The sequence below is a fragment of the Vulpes lagopus genome, chromosome 12, assembly GCF_018345385.1.
Source record: "Vulpes lagopus strain Blue_001 chromosome 12, ASM1834538v1, whole genome shotgun sequence".
Lineage (NCBI taxonomy): Eukaryota > Metazoa > Chordata > Mammalia > Carnivora > Canidae > Vulpes > Vulpes lagopus.
Genome location: NC_054835.1, coordinates 53,063,923 through 53,078,219, shown reverse-complemented (window position 1 = coordinate 53,078,219; position 14,297 = coordinate 53,063,923). Strand labels below are relative to the sequence as shown.

Sequence of the window (14,297 nt, the reverse complement as noted above, 5' to 3'; positions counted from 1 at the left end):
TGCTAGATCTTGTCCGTAGCATATGGCTCCCAGTTTAGGCATCAAAGGGGAATTTGGACTAGAAATCTCAGGATGAAAGACATGTCTGAGCAAAGAGTTTTGTACTTTGAGCATGTGGTGGGTAGAAGGCAATCCCTGAGAGTTGCAGGCCCTGGTGTGCACTCTGGAGAATCCCCTCTCCTCCTTGGGGTTTCATCCCAGTTGGGTTACTGCTCTGGGTATCCATCAGTTGACTTTGAGTTCATCAAAAGGGAGGTTACTCTGGGTGGGCCTGAGTTGATCAGGGGAGCCCTCAAAAGCAGGACTTCCTGAGGCCAGAGAGATTTGAGCTGGCCTTGAAGAAACACAGCCATGCTGTGAATAGCCTACAGTTGGGGGCCGCATGGCAAGGACCTGCCGGTGACGCGTATCCCCGGGAGCAGTCCCTAGACAACAGCCCGTAAGTAAAGGCAGACCTCGGTTCTTCATCAACACAAAACTGAATCCTGCCAATGACCAGTGTCTTTGGAAGACAGTCCCAAGCCTCTGATGAGAGCGTGGCTTTGATTTCAGCCCCATGAGACCCTGAGCCAAGGACCCAGTTTTTCTTGACCTCTGGAAACCAAGATAGGAAATGACAGATGCTCACAGCCCCCAAATGGGTGGTGTTTTGCGCAGCAGTGACAACCTCATACAAGCAGTCTGTGGGTCTCCCCTTGGGTGTTTGCTTTGGAATTTAGGCTTAGCAAAGAAAGAAGGGGGGAAGATGCGGGTCTTCACCTCCCCACAGCAGGAAGCGGAAAATCATTCCTTAGACGGAGGCAGCTTTGGTACATTTTCAGCTGCCAAGTGCTCATCAAGCCCAGATAACGTTGAATAATTAATTCTGCTCCAAACGGAGTGATGCCTGGGATAAAGCCCCATTAAAAAAAAAAAAAAATCAAGTCTGTTCTTCAAAGCCAGAGCTTCTCGTTTGAAGTGGTTTGCATACCATTTGCACACTGTTTCCTTAGCATAAAAATGCTCAAAATGGCCACCCTCACCCAAAATACCCCTCCCCTTTCTACCCTCCTTGGGCCGCCTGATTCCACCTTTCCCAACCGGCTTCCTCTGGGCCGTACACCCTGGCCACAGTCCCGTTTAGGAAGCTGTTGTGTCTCAGCCTCGGAGACACAATCACTGAGAGGCACACAGACTATTTTCAGAAATGATTGGAAGCTTCCAGACCTTGGTGGTCAAGATCCCCCCAGGACCTGATGCTGCTGAGTGGGGCTGGATGCCTCCCCACACCCAGGCGCCCCACCACCGCCCATCCCTGCCTCCTCTCTGTCCTTCCCCCACTGGGATGTGGGGGGAGCCCTGGACATGAACAAGAACACAAAAGCTGTGTCAGGGTCTCAACCCCACTCTTCCTCTCCTGGTCTGTCAGAGCTGGTGCCTGCATCTCTGATCCCCTGAATGGGTGTGCGATAGTTCAGTACCCCCAGCACGGCGCCGAGGGCACCCCTGCCCCTTCTGATGACCCTCCTCTGTGTCTTACTTTCCATTTTAGGCCATATTTCCCAGCAATAAGACTTCTAGGTTCTTGTTGCCTGGAGACCCAGTTATTATGAGGTTGGGCTGTCACCTCAGAAGCTCTCACTTTAGCTTCCTTTTCTCTGTACCTGTGATGTGAGGGTTCCCTGGCCGTCCTGTGTGAGCCAACAAGTGGAAGTCTGTGGTTCCGTATCTCTGGGACTGTGGCAGGCCTGGAGAAACCACATGGTCCCGATCACCCCCCTGTGAACACCACGCTCAGACAACTTTCATACGATGTTGTACCTAGCGTGTACGCATTCCCACACCCCCACGTGGAGTGAGTGGTGGTGGGGTCGCTTCTGGAAGGGTATGTTGCCTTAGTACGTTGCCTTGACCACAGCCTGGTGGTAGGAGGAGGTAAGACTTGAAGTCAGAAGTTCTGGGTTCAAATCCCTCTTTTGCCTCTGACAAATGGTGCAGTGTTGGGTAAGTCATTAGCTTTTATGACTTGGTTTCCTCAAATGTAAAATGCGGGGACTGGGGAGTTCACTTGGACTCTGCCATAACAAAATAACCACAGAGGGGGCAGCTTAGACAATAGAAGATGAATAGCTTACAGAACTGGCTAGTTCTGGAGGCTGGAAGTTCTGGAAGCTGGAAGTCCCAGACAGTGAAGGTATTGGCAGGGTTGGCTCCTTCTGAGGGCCCCGCGGGAAGGATCCATCCCAGGCTTCTCCCCTTGGCGTGTCGCTCAGCATCTTCTCCATGTGTCTTCACATGGTCTTCTCTGTACATGTGTCTGTGCCCAGATTTCCTTCTCTTGTAAGAACACCAGTCAAATTACATTACATCCCAACCCAACATACTTCATTTTCATTTAATTACCTCTTTAAAGATCTTACCTTTGATAGAGTCCCATCCTGGGGGCACTGGAGGGTTAGGATTTTGACATGTGAATTTTAGTGGTGGGGAGGTTTGGCCCATAGTGGGGGGGGAGTATTGCTGCCTGTCAGTCTACATCCCAAGAAGATACGGAGGATCGCATATGATATATATGCATATGATATATATATATGATAATATAAGAGGGCAGAAGCGGAGCATGGTACAACGACAAGACGTTTTGTGCAAACAGAGTTGCTTTATCTAACACTGGTTCAGGCACACGTGTCCAGCAAAAGCCACTGGATGGAGTCTGCTCTCCGGCTGCTGTCCTAGAACCACTTGGAAGCCTCTATCATCTGTACAGAATTCCATGAAGTCATTTGACCTAAGCTTGGCTCAAACACATAATTTGTCTATTGAATCTGTGCTCGGCAATTAGCCCTCAATGACAGGAGCGGTACTGCTTGGTACCAACTGGGTCGTAAACATGAATGCAAACAAAGGCACTGAAGTCAAGCAGTAGGATTTGGGTCTAGCGGGGTTGTTACCTTAGTGATTTAGATTGTTGGTATTATTATTTTTTTTTGTAGATTATCATTGAAGCGAAAACACAAAATTAAAAATTTTTTATATAAAACTTTAAGACCTCTGAGAATGTGTCCTTGGGTCCCCATCACAGAAGCACTGTTTTCAGCAAATGAGACTGAATTTGTGGGTTTAATCTGGAGCAGTTGTGTATAGGCTAGATCCATGCAGGGCTGCAATGCGGTTTGTGGGCTCCCTGAGGGGTGCAACATTTTACGTGTCTGTGCATGTCCTGTGGTCAATTGCAAAAACGGCCACAGATTCCTCCCAGTTGTCATCCGTACTCTGACAACCTGACACTACATCCTTCCAACAAGAGGTACAGCAGATGTATCCACGCCTTCGGTAGTCACGGACTTACTGAGGCCCATAGGATGGTAGCAAATGTGATCCAGGCAGAGACTTGAACAGCACCTGACTTTGGATGTTGCCTTATCTTGCTGCCCTTGAAACCCCGAATTCACCATATGAATTAAGCCCAGTGTAGCGTGCTAGAGGATGACAAGCCACATGGAGAAGAATCCGTGTTTCCCAGCCAAGAGTCAGACAACTCCTGGCCAGCAGCCTGTGGGCTGCCAGATGCATGTGCCATCCTAGACCATCCAACCCCTGGGCGAGCCATGAGTCCAGGCAACCTTGACTGAGCCTAGACAGCAGAGCAGCAGCAGTGCCCCATTGATTGTAGACTCATGAGCAATGATGATTATTGCTTTAAGCTACTAAGTTCTCGGGTGTTTTGTTACCAAGCAATAAGTATCTGATACACATGCATTTCTCCTCCTCCTCCTCTTCTTCTTCTTCTTGTAAAGAAAAGTCTTATCTTTTAGCAGATTTCTGTAAGATCTGAAACCTTTCAAAAGGAGAACATAGGTAAGAAAGAGTTGCTTGAGAAAGCCCAGCTGGGGGGGTCCTCAGACTGTTGAGAAGCCAGAAAAGGCACAGTGTGGATCACCACCATATGGGTAAAATACACCCATATGGGTCTATTTTAATGAATTCTAGGAGTAGGCCGAGAAGTAGGTTAAAAGTGATGGGTAGTCATTGAGGGTTACAAAGAAAATACCTCAGTATGCCTAGGTATCTGCATTTCTTTAGATTTATATTTTTGTTTTAAGGAAAAGTTGTATTGTGAGTTAGAAGAAAACACTTAACGGCTTGGAAAATCTGCCAACCCCCATCGCTTTGTCAGCCATGCTCACAGAAGACGTGGCTCCTGGGAACACAAGCACAGAGCCACTTACCTGGGCCAGCTATTGGAGGGCTGTCTTTGCAGGCTTTCAGAGAGCTGTGTCTTTTTGCAGAGCCTGTGCGGTACGTTAAAATCTGTTTTATATGATTAAATAGGCTTGATTATGGATAGTAATTTGGCATCAGAAATAGGAGAAGGCCTTGTCCCTAAAAAGATAGTCTGAGCAATAGCAGACTTCCATAGCTTAAATATAGCTAGAGGTCCGTAATTAACTTCTGCCATCGTGAAGCTCTGGGCTGAGGTCAGGGAGGACATGGGGAGGAAGGTGGAAGATGTGGCCTTGGAAGGGGTCATGGGCTTCAGAGCGGAGAGGTCTTAACTTCAAGGGGTGCGAGCTGGGCCGTCCTGCTCTGAGCCTTCCTGCCAGGAAGGGGAGTGGACATGGAGCCTTTGGGTGGCAAACCATAGGATTGGGGGCTACCCCCCCTTACGTGGTCTCAGGGCTGATGTTGAGGATCATACATCATCATCAGGAAGGCAGAAGTGGAGGCGGGAAGGTGAGTGGGAAGCCCCACTTCTTGCCATTAGCTAGACTGCCTTGAATATTTCCAGTCTTTTCTTTCTCATTCTACACGAATCCCCCCTTCCATCTCTCTCAAGACCTAAACGTTTTGTGGTCACCTGGGTCTTTGTGTTGTCTGTCACACAACATTCCCCCCCCCCCCCACTTTGGAGATTTTTGTAGTATTGTTTCATTCTTGGGAGATTCACGGAGTTAGTGAACATTGGCCCTGTACTGAGCCCCGATGGGAGAGCCAGAAGATGCGACTCCTGCTTTGAGAATCCCACGATCTTGAGGTCGCCAAGGATGCTCCAAGTTACTGTGCACAGTTTGGTAAATGTTGTGACAGGAGCATGTGTGGGATGTCCAGGGGGCACACAGAGAGGAAGGCTTTTTTTTTTTTTAAAAGATTTTATTTATTTATTCATGAGAGACACACACAGAGACATAGGCAGAGGGAGAAGCAGGCTCCTCGGGGGGAGCCCGATGTGGGACTCTATGCGGGACTTGATCTCAGGACTCTAGAACCACAACCTGAGCCAAAGGCAGACACTCAACCATTGAGCTACCCTGGTGTCCCGAGAGGGAGGAATTTTTTTTTTTTTTTTGTATTGGAGTTCAATTTGCCAACATGTAGCATAACACCCAGTGCTCATCCCATCAAGTGCCCACCTCAGTGCCCATCACCCGGTCACCCCCACCTCCCTTTCTACCACCCCTTGTTCATTTCCCAGAGTTAGGAGTCTCTCATGTTCTGTCTTCCTTTCTGATATTTCCCACTCATTTTTTCTCCTTTCCCCTTTATTCCCTTTCACTATTTTTTTATTCCCCAGATGAATGAGACCCTTTAATGTTTGTCCTTCTCCGATTGACTTATTTCGAGGGAGGCATTTTTAACCCAAACTAGGCTGGGTCTGTTTAGAAAGGCTTCCTGGAGGAGGAAGCTCAGTCTTCTTCAGCCAAGATTTTAAAGGTATCTAGCATCCAGCTTGGAAACCTGCCCTGCTGGCCATCGATGGGATGCTGTGCTGTTGCCAGAGGGAGAGAGGACTGAAGCTGAGTTACCACCCTAGTGTGCTCGGGCAGGGCAAACCAGCAGGAGCCAAGTACTTTGAGCTGTGTCTTCTTGTCTTTAAGGCTCCTGGTTATGACTTATGATCCCTGAACACATAGGTAAACTGAGGTAGGAAAGACAGCAGCATCCTGCCTGAAGGAGCCGGAGGCAGGATTGTACCCTCTGCCTCAGTGTCTCTACCATTCTGTGTCCCTGTTTGCTTTGAGGCCAGCCACTTGTCACCCTAGGCCAGCCAGGTCCTGGGCAGCAGGCCGCTGCTGGGCTCCCTGGGAGAGAAGGTCATCTATTATGTAAGTGTCATCCCTATTCTGGCTGGCGATCAGGGGCGACATTTAATTTTTTTTCCATTATGTGGAATAATTTAAGATTGTGTTACGAGTGTCATTACGACTGCAATTTCCCGGTAATAAAAACAGCATCAATTATTTAACGTCACCTTGTGTGTCTGGGTTAAGTGGGGATGATGGGAGGCAGAGGCTGGGCAGCGGGAGGAGGCAAAGCCCACAGGGGCTCCAGGCACCTGCCCTAGCATCAGCTCGCCCCGAGTCCCCAGGGAGGGGCTGCAGCCTGTCTCGGACCCTTGTTCCCTTCTCCGTTGGGTGGAACACTGCCTCGCTTTAGCTGTGTCTGGGTGGCTGGCAGGGGCACTAATTAATCCTCCGACCTTTCCCTTCACTCGTCATTTGAGAGCCCTGACCGGCTTGCCAACCTCAGTTAACGAGACCGGACTCCATGGGGTTGGGGTAGCTCAGAGTCACCCCAGGACTCCCCCAGCCTGAATGAACATGGCAGGCAGTGTGCCCCATGAGTATCACGGGGCGGCCTACTTTGCTCTCCCCTGACAGTTATTCAGAGCGGTTGACATCCTGGTGGGAGATGAGCCAGAGACAGGGGACCACGCAGACGTTGGCCATTGGGAGTTGGAGCAAATGTGTCAAACTGCCTGCAATGAGTTTTGGGGGCTGCTGGGCTTTAGCTCCCAGTGGCATGTGTCCAGCTGTGGGTCAGCAGGGGGTTTCCATTTGCCCAGATAGACTTCTTCTTCTGGGCACGACTGCAGCCTCTTGGCTGTGCCCTGGGCTTTGCCTTGTGGGGCTCATTTCTCTGGGGCTCCAGAAACTTCAGTGACCAGTGGTTGTCCTCCCTCATGCCTGGCATTGCACACCCTGATGAGTGGCACCCGGACTGTATTTCCTAGAGGAGATATATGTATTATCTTCTGAAGCCTTTACATTGTCATATCAGGCATATTGTGGGGCTGCTTTCCTCCGCCCTCCCCCGATTTTATTTCTTCCTTCTCTCCTTTCTTCTCCATTCCTTCTCTTTTGCTTCTGGAAAGTGCTAATTATTCTCCAGCTCCTGCCCCCTTGCACAGCCCTTCCAGAGTGGGTGGAAATTGCTGTGTTTGTTCTGAACCAGACACTTGCTTTGAGCCATTAATAATAATAATGATAATTAATAATAATTCTGTTGCAAGAAGACAGCAGTCTCAAGTTCCATGGGCCTGGGTGGTATTGCCTGGTGCCTCCCAGCAGCCCCCTCCCTGCTTTTGGGGCCACACTGGATTCGGAGGGGAGGGTGGGGATGGGGAGGGTCTGGGAAGAGCTGGAGGCGGACTTGGGGGAGGGGCTGGTGCAGAAGAAATCAATCTTGTACTTTGGGAAGGAGCCTGCATGTCTGGCACCTTGATGTTTGGTGACACAGCAACCCCAAACTGCACAAGCGAAACTGCCAGAGAAAGGGGAGGGGGACCCATCCCCCTCTGATGGTTGAGAGTCAAGAGCAGCTTGCTTTAGCCAAATGTCTGCCCTGAAGGGATCATGCTCTCACCTTGCTGAGGTAAGAGGGCTGGCAAGGATGCAGTGGGGAACACGAATGGAAAAGCTTTGCAGAAGATTAAAAAAGAAAATAAAAGTCCCAGAAATGTAAGGTGGTGATAACACCAAGTAAAGAGGGCTGTGTTGCCATCAGCAAAGCAAGAGGAGGGTGCAGAGGAGGAATTTCTCCCTGGGGTCTTGGTCACCGGTGCACCAGCCCAGGTTGTGTTCAAAGCAGTGCCCCCTCCACCTGCAGTGTGTGCACTCGGGGAGCAGACGGGGCTCCAGGGAGTGAGGAGTAGGGTCATATCCTGCAGGATGGTCCCACAGGGGCTTCCTGACTTTCCCCCCACTTTCCCGGGTGTTATGATAAAGCCACCAAAGCAGCATTAGCATCTCCCCCAGGGGCCATTCCTTGAAATTCCGAGGGATGTATTTCTATTTCTGTTTTCCTCATCAGCCTTGAGAGTGAGTCTGGAAGGAGCGCTGGAGGCCGGCCGCTGTCTGGGCCCAGAGACGCGTGGGGAGCGTTGCCAGGCATGGGCCGTGGAAGCTATCCTCGGCCTCACTCTGGACGCCCCCGGTGGCTCTCCTGCTGCACAGCTGGCCCCAGGCCTTCGAAGGGGCTCATGGAGGGGCTGGGACAGGTGGGATATGCTGGGCCCTCGTTTAGCTTTTATTTTTATTTATTTTTGTTTTTTAATTTTTATTTATTTTGTATATTTTTTTTATTGGAGTTTGATTTGCCAACATGTAGTATAACACCCAGTGCTCATCCCGTCAAGTGCCTTGTTTAGCTTTTCGAAGGATGACGACGACGACAACGACTACTACTACTACTACTGCTTCTTCTTCTTCTTCTTCTTCCTCTTCTTTTTTAAGATTTTATTTATTTATTTGAGAGAGAGAGAGAACAGAGGGAGAGGGAGAAGCAGACTCCCCGCTGAACAGGGAACCCAAAGAGGGGCTTCATCCTGGGACCCTGAGATCATGACCTGAGCCGAGGGCAGATACTTAACTGCCTGAGCCCCCAGGTGCCCCTAGAAGGACACCTTCTAAGTGAAGTTGCAGGTGGGATAAAATGGTAAAGGAGGGACGCCTGGGTGGCTCAGCAGTTGAGCGTCTGCCTTCGGCCCAGGGGGTGATCCTGGAGACCTGGGATCGAGTCCCACATCGGGCTCCCCACATGGCGCCTGCTTCTCCCTCTGCCTGTGTCTCTGCCTCTCTCTCTCTCTCTCCCTCTCTGTGTCTCTCATGAATAAATAAATAAAATCTTAAAAAAAAAAAAAAAAAGAAAGAATTTGCCAGAGACACGAAGGCAGGCAAGGCAGTCTTCCTAGAAAAAGTGGCAAAATTCTTATCTTCACAGTAAAAAAAAAAAAGAGGGTCTGTGAGTTTCCAGTGTTCCTGACAAGATGTGGAGCTTTGGGGGCCCTGAGCATCCTAAATCATTCTAAGTGTTCCTCAGCCTCAGCCTGGTGACATTTGTCCAGGTCGCTCTTTGTTGGGGGGGCTGTCCTGTGCAATTAGGATCTTTAGCAGCCCCCACCCCTCTTCTGCCCATTAGATTCCAGTACCATTCCCCTCCTCAACCCCTGCACAGATAAAGTGCCCATCTCCAGTGTCCCCCGCCCCTGCCCCTCCCTGGGCCACAGAATCACTGAGGCCGAAAAACCAAGGTTCTCAGTTACAACCAGGTCTCTCCGAGCTGCACCTTGCTAAATGGGCCAGATAAGCCACATCGAGCGTCCGCATGCTGTGGCATTTCTGCTGTAATGAAATGGTTCTCTTTCCATATCCTTTCCCCAGTTATGCATCAATCACATTATAAAAAAAAAAAAATCACATTATTAAGGAAGACAAAGGAAGGAAAATCAGCCGAATCACCATCACGTAGTGAAACACGTCTTTTCTTGCTGCAGTAATTCCTCAGATGTCAGCGTGAGGCATAGAATTAGAAATAATTAAAGCATATAAACAAACAAAGAGCTGTGACTAGCTGGCCCATGGCACAGCATAGGCACCAGCTGTCACTCGGGGGTGCCAAGAGGGAGTTTCTACAGGGGGAGAGACTGGCCCCCTCAAAGCCCCTTCTGTCCCCACGAGTCTGTCCATCTGTACCGCCAACCTTGACTGTGATATGGTGTGACAGGCTGCCTCTCTTTGTGCTCCTCCCAGGGACAGAGTAGGGGAGATCCTGCAGCCACTGGGACTCCATAAGGGGACCGAGGACCCAAAGGAGGGGGAAGTTCAAACAAGGCCATGAAGCTTTTTTCTCCCTCTTTACAACAAGGTTCAAGGAGGTGTTGGCACCCTTCTTTATTTTAATTTTATTTATTTTTAAAATATCTCATTCATTTATTCATGAGAGACACAGAGAGAGGCAGAAACACAGGCAGAGGGAGAAGCAGGCTCCCTGTGGGGAGCGTGATGTGGGACTCGATCCCAGGACCCTGGGATCACGACCTGAGCCAAAGGCAGATGCTCAACCACTGAGCCACCCAGGTGCCCTGGCCCCCTTCTTTAATGTGTGATGGAGGATGTTGCAAATAAAACGATTAGTACAGTATCGATGTATTGGACAAATGGGAAGACGTGAGAAGAAGGGCTTGTGTTTTCATTTTCAAACATGTAGTTGGAAAGAAATAATGAATTAAAATACCTGAATTATTAGATTCTCTTTCTACTCCTGATCCACAGTGACACTGGACAAGAAATGTGTGTGCATGCACGTGCGTGCCTGTGTGCGTGTGTACGTGTGTGTGTGTGTGTGTGTGTGTAAGACACAGCCAGGCATGACTTTGATGAAACTTCCTTCATGAAAGAGGCTTAACCAAGAATTTTAGTAGTTGCTTATAAACGGATGCATTACAAGGACTGGATCACCAGTCTTCTCTGCCGTACTAGAGACATGTATTTTAAATGGAAACTTCTATTTGGAACTATTTTTGCCTGGATTTCAGAAAGTATCTTTTTTTTTTTTTTTTCCCCATTTAAGTGATCTACTCACCTTCCTTCCCTTAGCAACTAGCATCAGCATGTTTGGATGAAACTGGAGGATGAAAGCCATTTTGGGGGTGCTTACCCATCTTCCTCATTTCCTTTGGGATCCTGAGTAAGCAGTCAGTCAGCAGGGTCAGTGGGTTTCCATGGAAGAGAAGCTTGGCCCCATTATGGATTCATTTATCTGTTCCTCCCAGAACATAGGCTCCATGAGAGGCTGTGACTTTGTCTTGTTCACCAAGTAGCCACAAAGTTGGCAGTCTATAACCATTTGTTAACTAAACATGCAGATGTTTAAAAACAAAGTTTTGCCTACCTAATGCAAAGACAGTCTCCTTAACTAGCTACAGACAAAGCACAAGGGCCACATGGCTGTCTTAAGGTCCATCTGGACTTTACTCCAAATATGTTGGGTCCCTGAGACTGTCATTGTTTCCTTCTTTTGAGGTACCTTTGTTTGTATCTTTTCTCTTTTGGATCTCATGAGAAACGTGAAGGTGGTCAGTTCCTACAAATGTTGACCTTGTCCCGGTAGCACAGCTGTTGTCCGAGAGAACCTGCCACGTAGGCTTCTTCGGACAGTTCAAGGGCTGAGTCCTTTGGGTCCCTTGTCCACAGGATGGGGCCCCATCTTTCCCTGTATGTGTTTTTCCCGTTTCTCAGATCAGCATCGATTGACCCTCAGATCTCAGAGTTTTTATCATCCCAAAAGCTCTACAACCTGAAAGCTTGTTGTCATCCTTGTGAGCCAGCCCGGCCTGACATCTGGGTCTGGCATTGGCCCAGCCCTGGCACGTCTGGTAGAGACTGGCAGGCTGCCTGGGCAGCTCTGAGCTGGAGGGGTCTGGGGAGTGAAGGTAGTGGGGGTGTTACAGTGACGCCACTGCTTCTTGTTTCAGGGTGCAGCAGAGGACCCCCCGACGGCCCTGGCACTGAACTTCGCCCCTGCGTTGACGAAGAAGTCTGACACTGAGGGTCCCAGGCTGCTCTTCCCTGAGAGTGAACTTTCCATCCGGATAGGTAGAGCTGGGCTTCTTTCAGGCAAGCTCCCTGCAGACCCTGGGCTGAGTTAGGCAGCATAGGCTTGGGTCTGGTGGCAGAGGAACGATGAGCGAAATGGCCAGTGTTCTGTCCTTCCAGATTACTTACCCCAGCATTGCACAGGGCTGAGCTGGTGTTCGGCCCCGTGCCTTCCTTTCCTGTTGTTCTCCAGACCACTGGCTTGCCACACGGGAGCTCACAGGGCCTTCTCTTTGTCTCCCAGGCATGGCCAAGTAGACAGGGACCCCTCAGATGGGCCTGGGCTCATTTGGGTTACAGCATCTGGCATTTGTGCCTCCGTCTCCCCATTTCCCAGTCTCAGGATAGGACTGCCCCTCCTTGCCTCATCATCATCACTCGCTCAATCAGGGCATTTGGCTAATTTAAGGCCCACGTAGCATGAGGAGAGGTGGATGCCATTCTATCCCTTTGAATTTATCAAATTCCCATGCTGTAAAATGTGTGCCTCCCCTGCCTTCCCCACTTCTTCTGTAGACCATAGACTTGGAGACTAAAACCAGAAAAAGGATGCTGGGAACGGGGTGCCTCCCCTCTTGCACAGAATTCTCTCTTGAATGAATCGGGGAGAAACAGGCGACAGGTCTTTGCCTTAGTGATTCAAGAGGGGAACAGTCCTTTCGTGTTTCCGGGAGGTATTTTAATTTGATCTTTTCTCTGAGTGTAGGCTCAGACAATCTCTAGGCCTCAGGGGGACTCAATGTACAGAAGTTATAGCGATGCCCGTTCTCGCCGATCTGTGTTCCGATGGGGTCCTGCACGAATTATTCGTGGAGTATCTTCCCCACTTGGGTTGATCCTCACTGCCTCTTACAACTTCCTGGGTGGGATGTTAACAGGAAGTGCCAACTCATCTAACATCAGCCCACGTAAAAGAGGGTTAGCACAAAAATTCTGCGCCCTGTCTCCAATCCCATACACCATTCATACTCAAATCAGAGCGACTTGGGTGTTTTCTTCTGTTCCCCTTCTTTGGAGAGTTGGGAACTATCTGGAGACCAGGACAGGGTGCTGTCCTCTAGAAAGCTTTTCATTTTTCATGCCCAACCCTGGGAACACAGAGACAAAAGCTTCTGGCAACTCTTACTATGCTGGCCCTCTTGCGTAGCCCTCTGAAGACTTTATAAAAGTCCTCATTCTGAATCTTCTCTGGGATGAAAAAGTTGGCCAGATTTTATTCTAACTCATTTTTTTATCTTTAAGGCAACGGGATGGGGGTGAGGGTAAGGGTTCATAGCCCGTCAATCAAAAAGGGTAAACAGTGGCATTCCCCTTGATAGACCTTGTCCAGTGGGCCCATAAGAACCTAGGGCCAGGGGAGTTGGCTGTGCAGGAGAGCCTCCCGGGACTCTTGGATCTTCCTGGCAACCCAGGGTGAATCAGTGAAGGGAGGGAGGGCTATGTGGCAGGGAGATGCAGTCCCATCCTCTCTGCTCAGGAACACCGAGGCACAGCCCGTTACTGAGCTACCCTCGGTTGCTGTTGCTAAGTGGTCAGGTGCAAAGGCAAAGATGCAAAGATGCAAAACCATCACAAAAATGGTTTGCTGAACCTCAGGGAGCCCGGCCATCTCCATAAAGGTCGCTCTTCTGCACACCTGGACACAGCTGTGGGTGTCAGGCAATTGGAGACTCTCAAGCTGATAATGGCTATTTGCTGACCGGCCGCATGCAGATCAAGCCCAAATATGCATTATTTGTGCCATCTGGATCTGCCCTTAAGCTGGGTGTAAATGGAGCAAGGAGATCAGCTTAATGAGTATTTAGTGAATAACATCAGCCTTTAAAAAATAATATTGGTGCTGCTGTTATAATGTTCCATAATTGGTTCAGCGAGAGGAAAAGCCAGAAAAGCCACAGTGTGGGAGAGAAGGTTCAGCTCTTCTGAGCGGTGGCAGCAGCCCCGCCGAGCTGGGGAAAGCATTTATGAGATACTTTCCTATTTATGTCTTGGTGCCAAATGTTTTACGAGATCAACTATTCTCAAGGCTGGGGATATTTTGGGACTTAGCTGGACCAGAAGTTCTTTTAAAACCACCAATCTTTCTGTCTTTCTCTCGATTCAGCTATTTATTTATCTCTCTCCAACAAATTTTCTTTTAATTAAAAAAGTAATAACACGGATTAAAAATAGAAAAGTTAATTTTTCTTCCAACTTCAGACCCAGGCTTGAAGTTATGGTCCAGGCTTCCATCTCAGGCACACACACAGTTTCTAGTTTCCTGTGTATCTGTTCAGAAATATTATGTTTATACGGTCATGCTTAGCCCATTGTTTCTTACCTCATGTTTTTCAGCGAGCAACCTGTTTTGGCCTTTGTTTCCTGGGATGCTCAGAGATTCATCCCTCTCTTGTTACTGGCCATGATCTTCCTTAATTAGTCCCCTCTTGATGGTGTTGTAGGTTGTTTCCGGTCATTTGCTTTTATAAAGAATGTGGCAGAGAGCCTTTTTGTAGGTATGTCCCTGTGGGCAATTATATTGTTGAGTAATTTCTGGAAATTAGGCCAGAGGTTCCGTGCATCTGGGGTCCATGAATGGGCACCAAAGGGTTCATGTATCTCATGCCATTTTATGCCAAATAATACATGTTTTTACAAGCCAATGGTCTATAACATCCATCACAC

General features: G+C 49.0%; 1 protein-coding gene across 2 annotated transcripts in view; it reads left to right on the top strand.

Annotated features, from left to right (window-relative positions):
- Positions 1-14,297, top strand: part of SLC39A11 (solute carrier family 39 member 11) — a 328,137-nt gene that overhangs the window by 92,799 nt on the left and 221,041 nt on the right. The window contains exon 5 of one of the 2 annotated variants that reach the window (XM_041724574.1): positions 11,513-11,633. In XM_041724574.1, the coding sequence (XP_041580508.1) occupies positions 11,513-11,633 (121 nt within the window). Of the gene's footprint in view, positions 1-11,512; positions 11,655-14,297 lie in introns of both variants that reach the window. The other variant, XM_041724573.1, reaches the window with a different exon arrangement.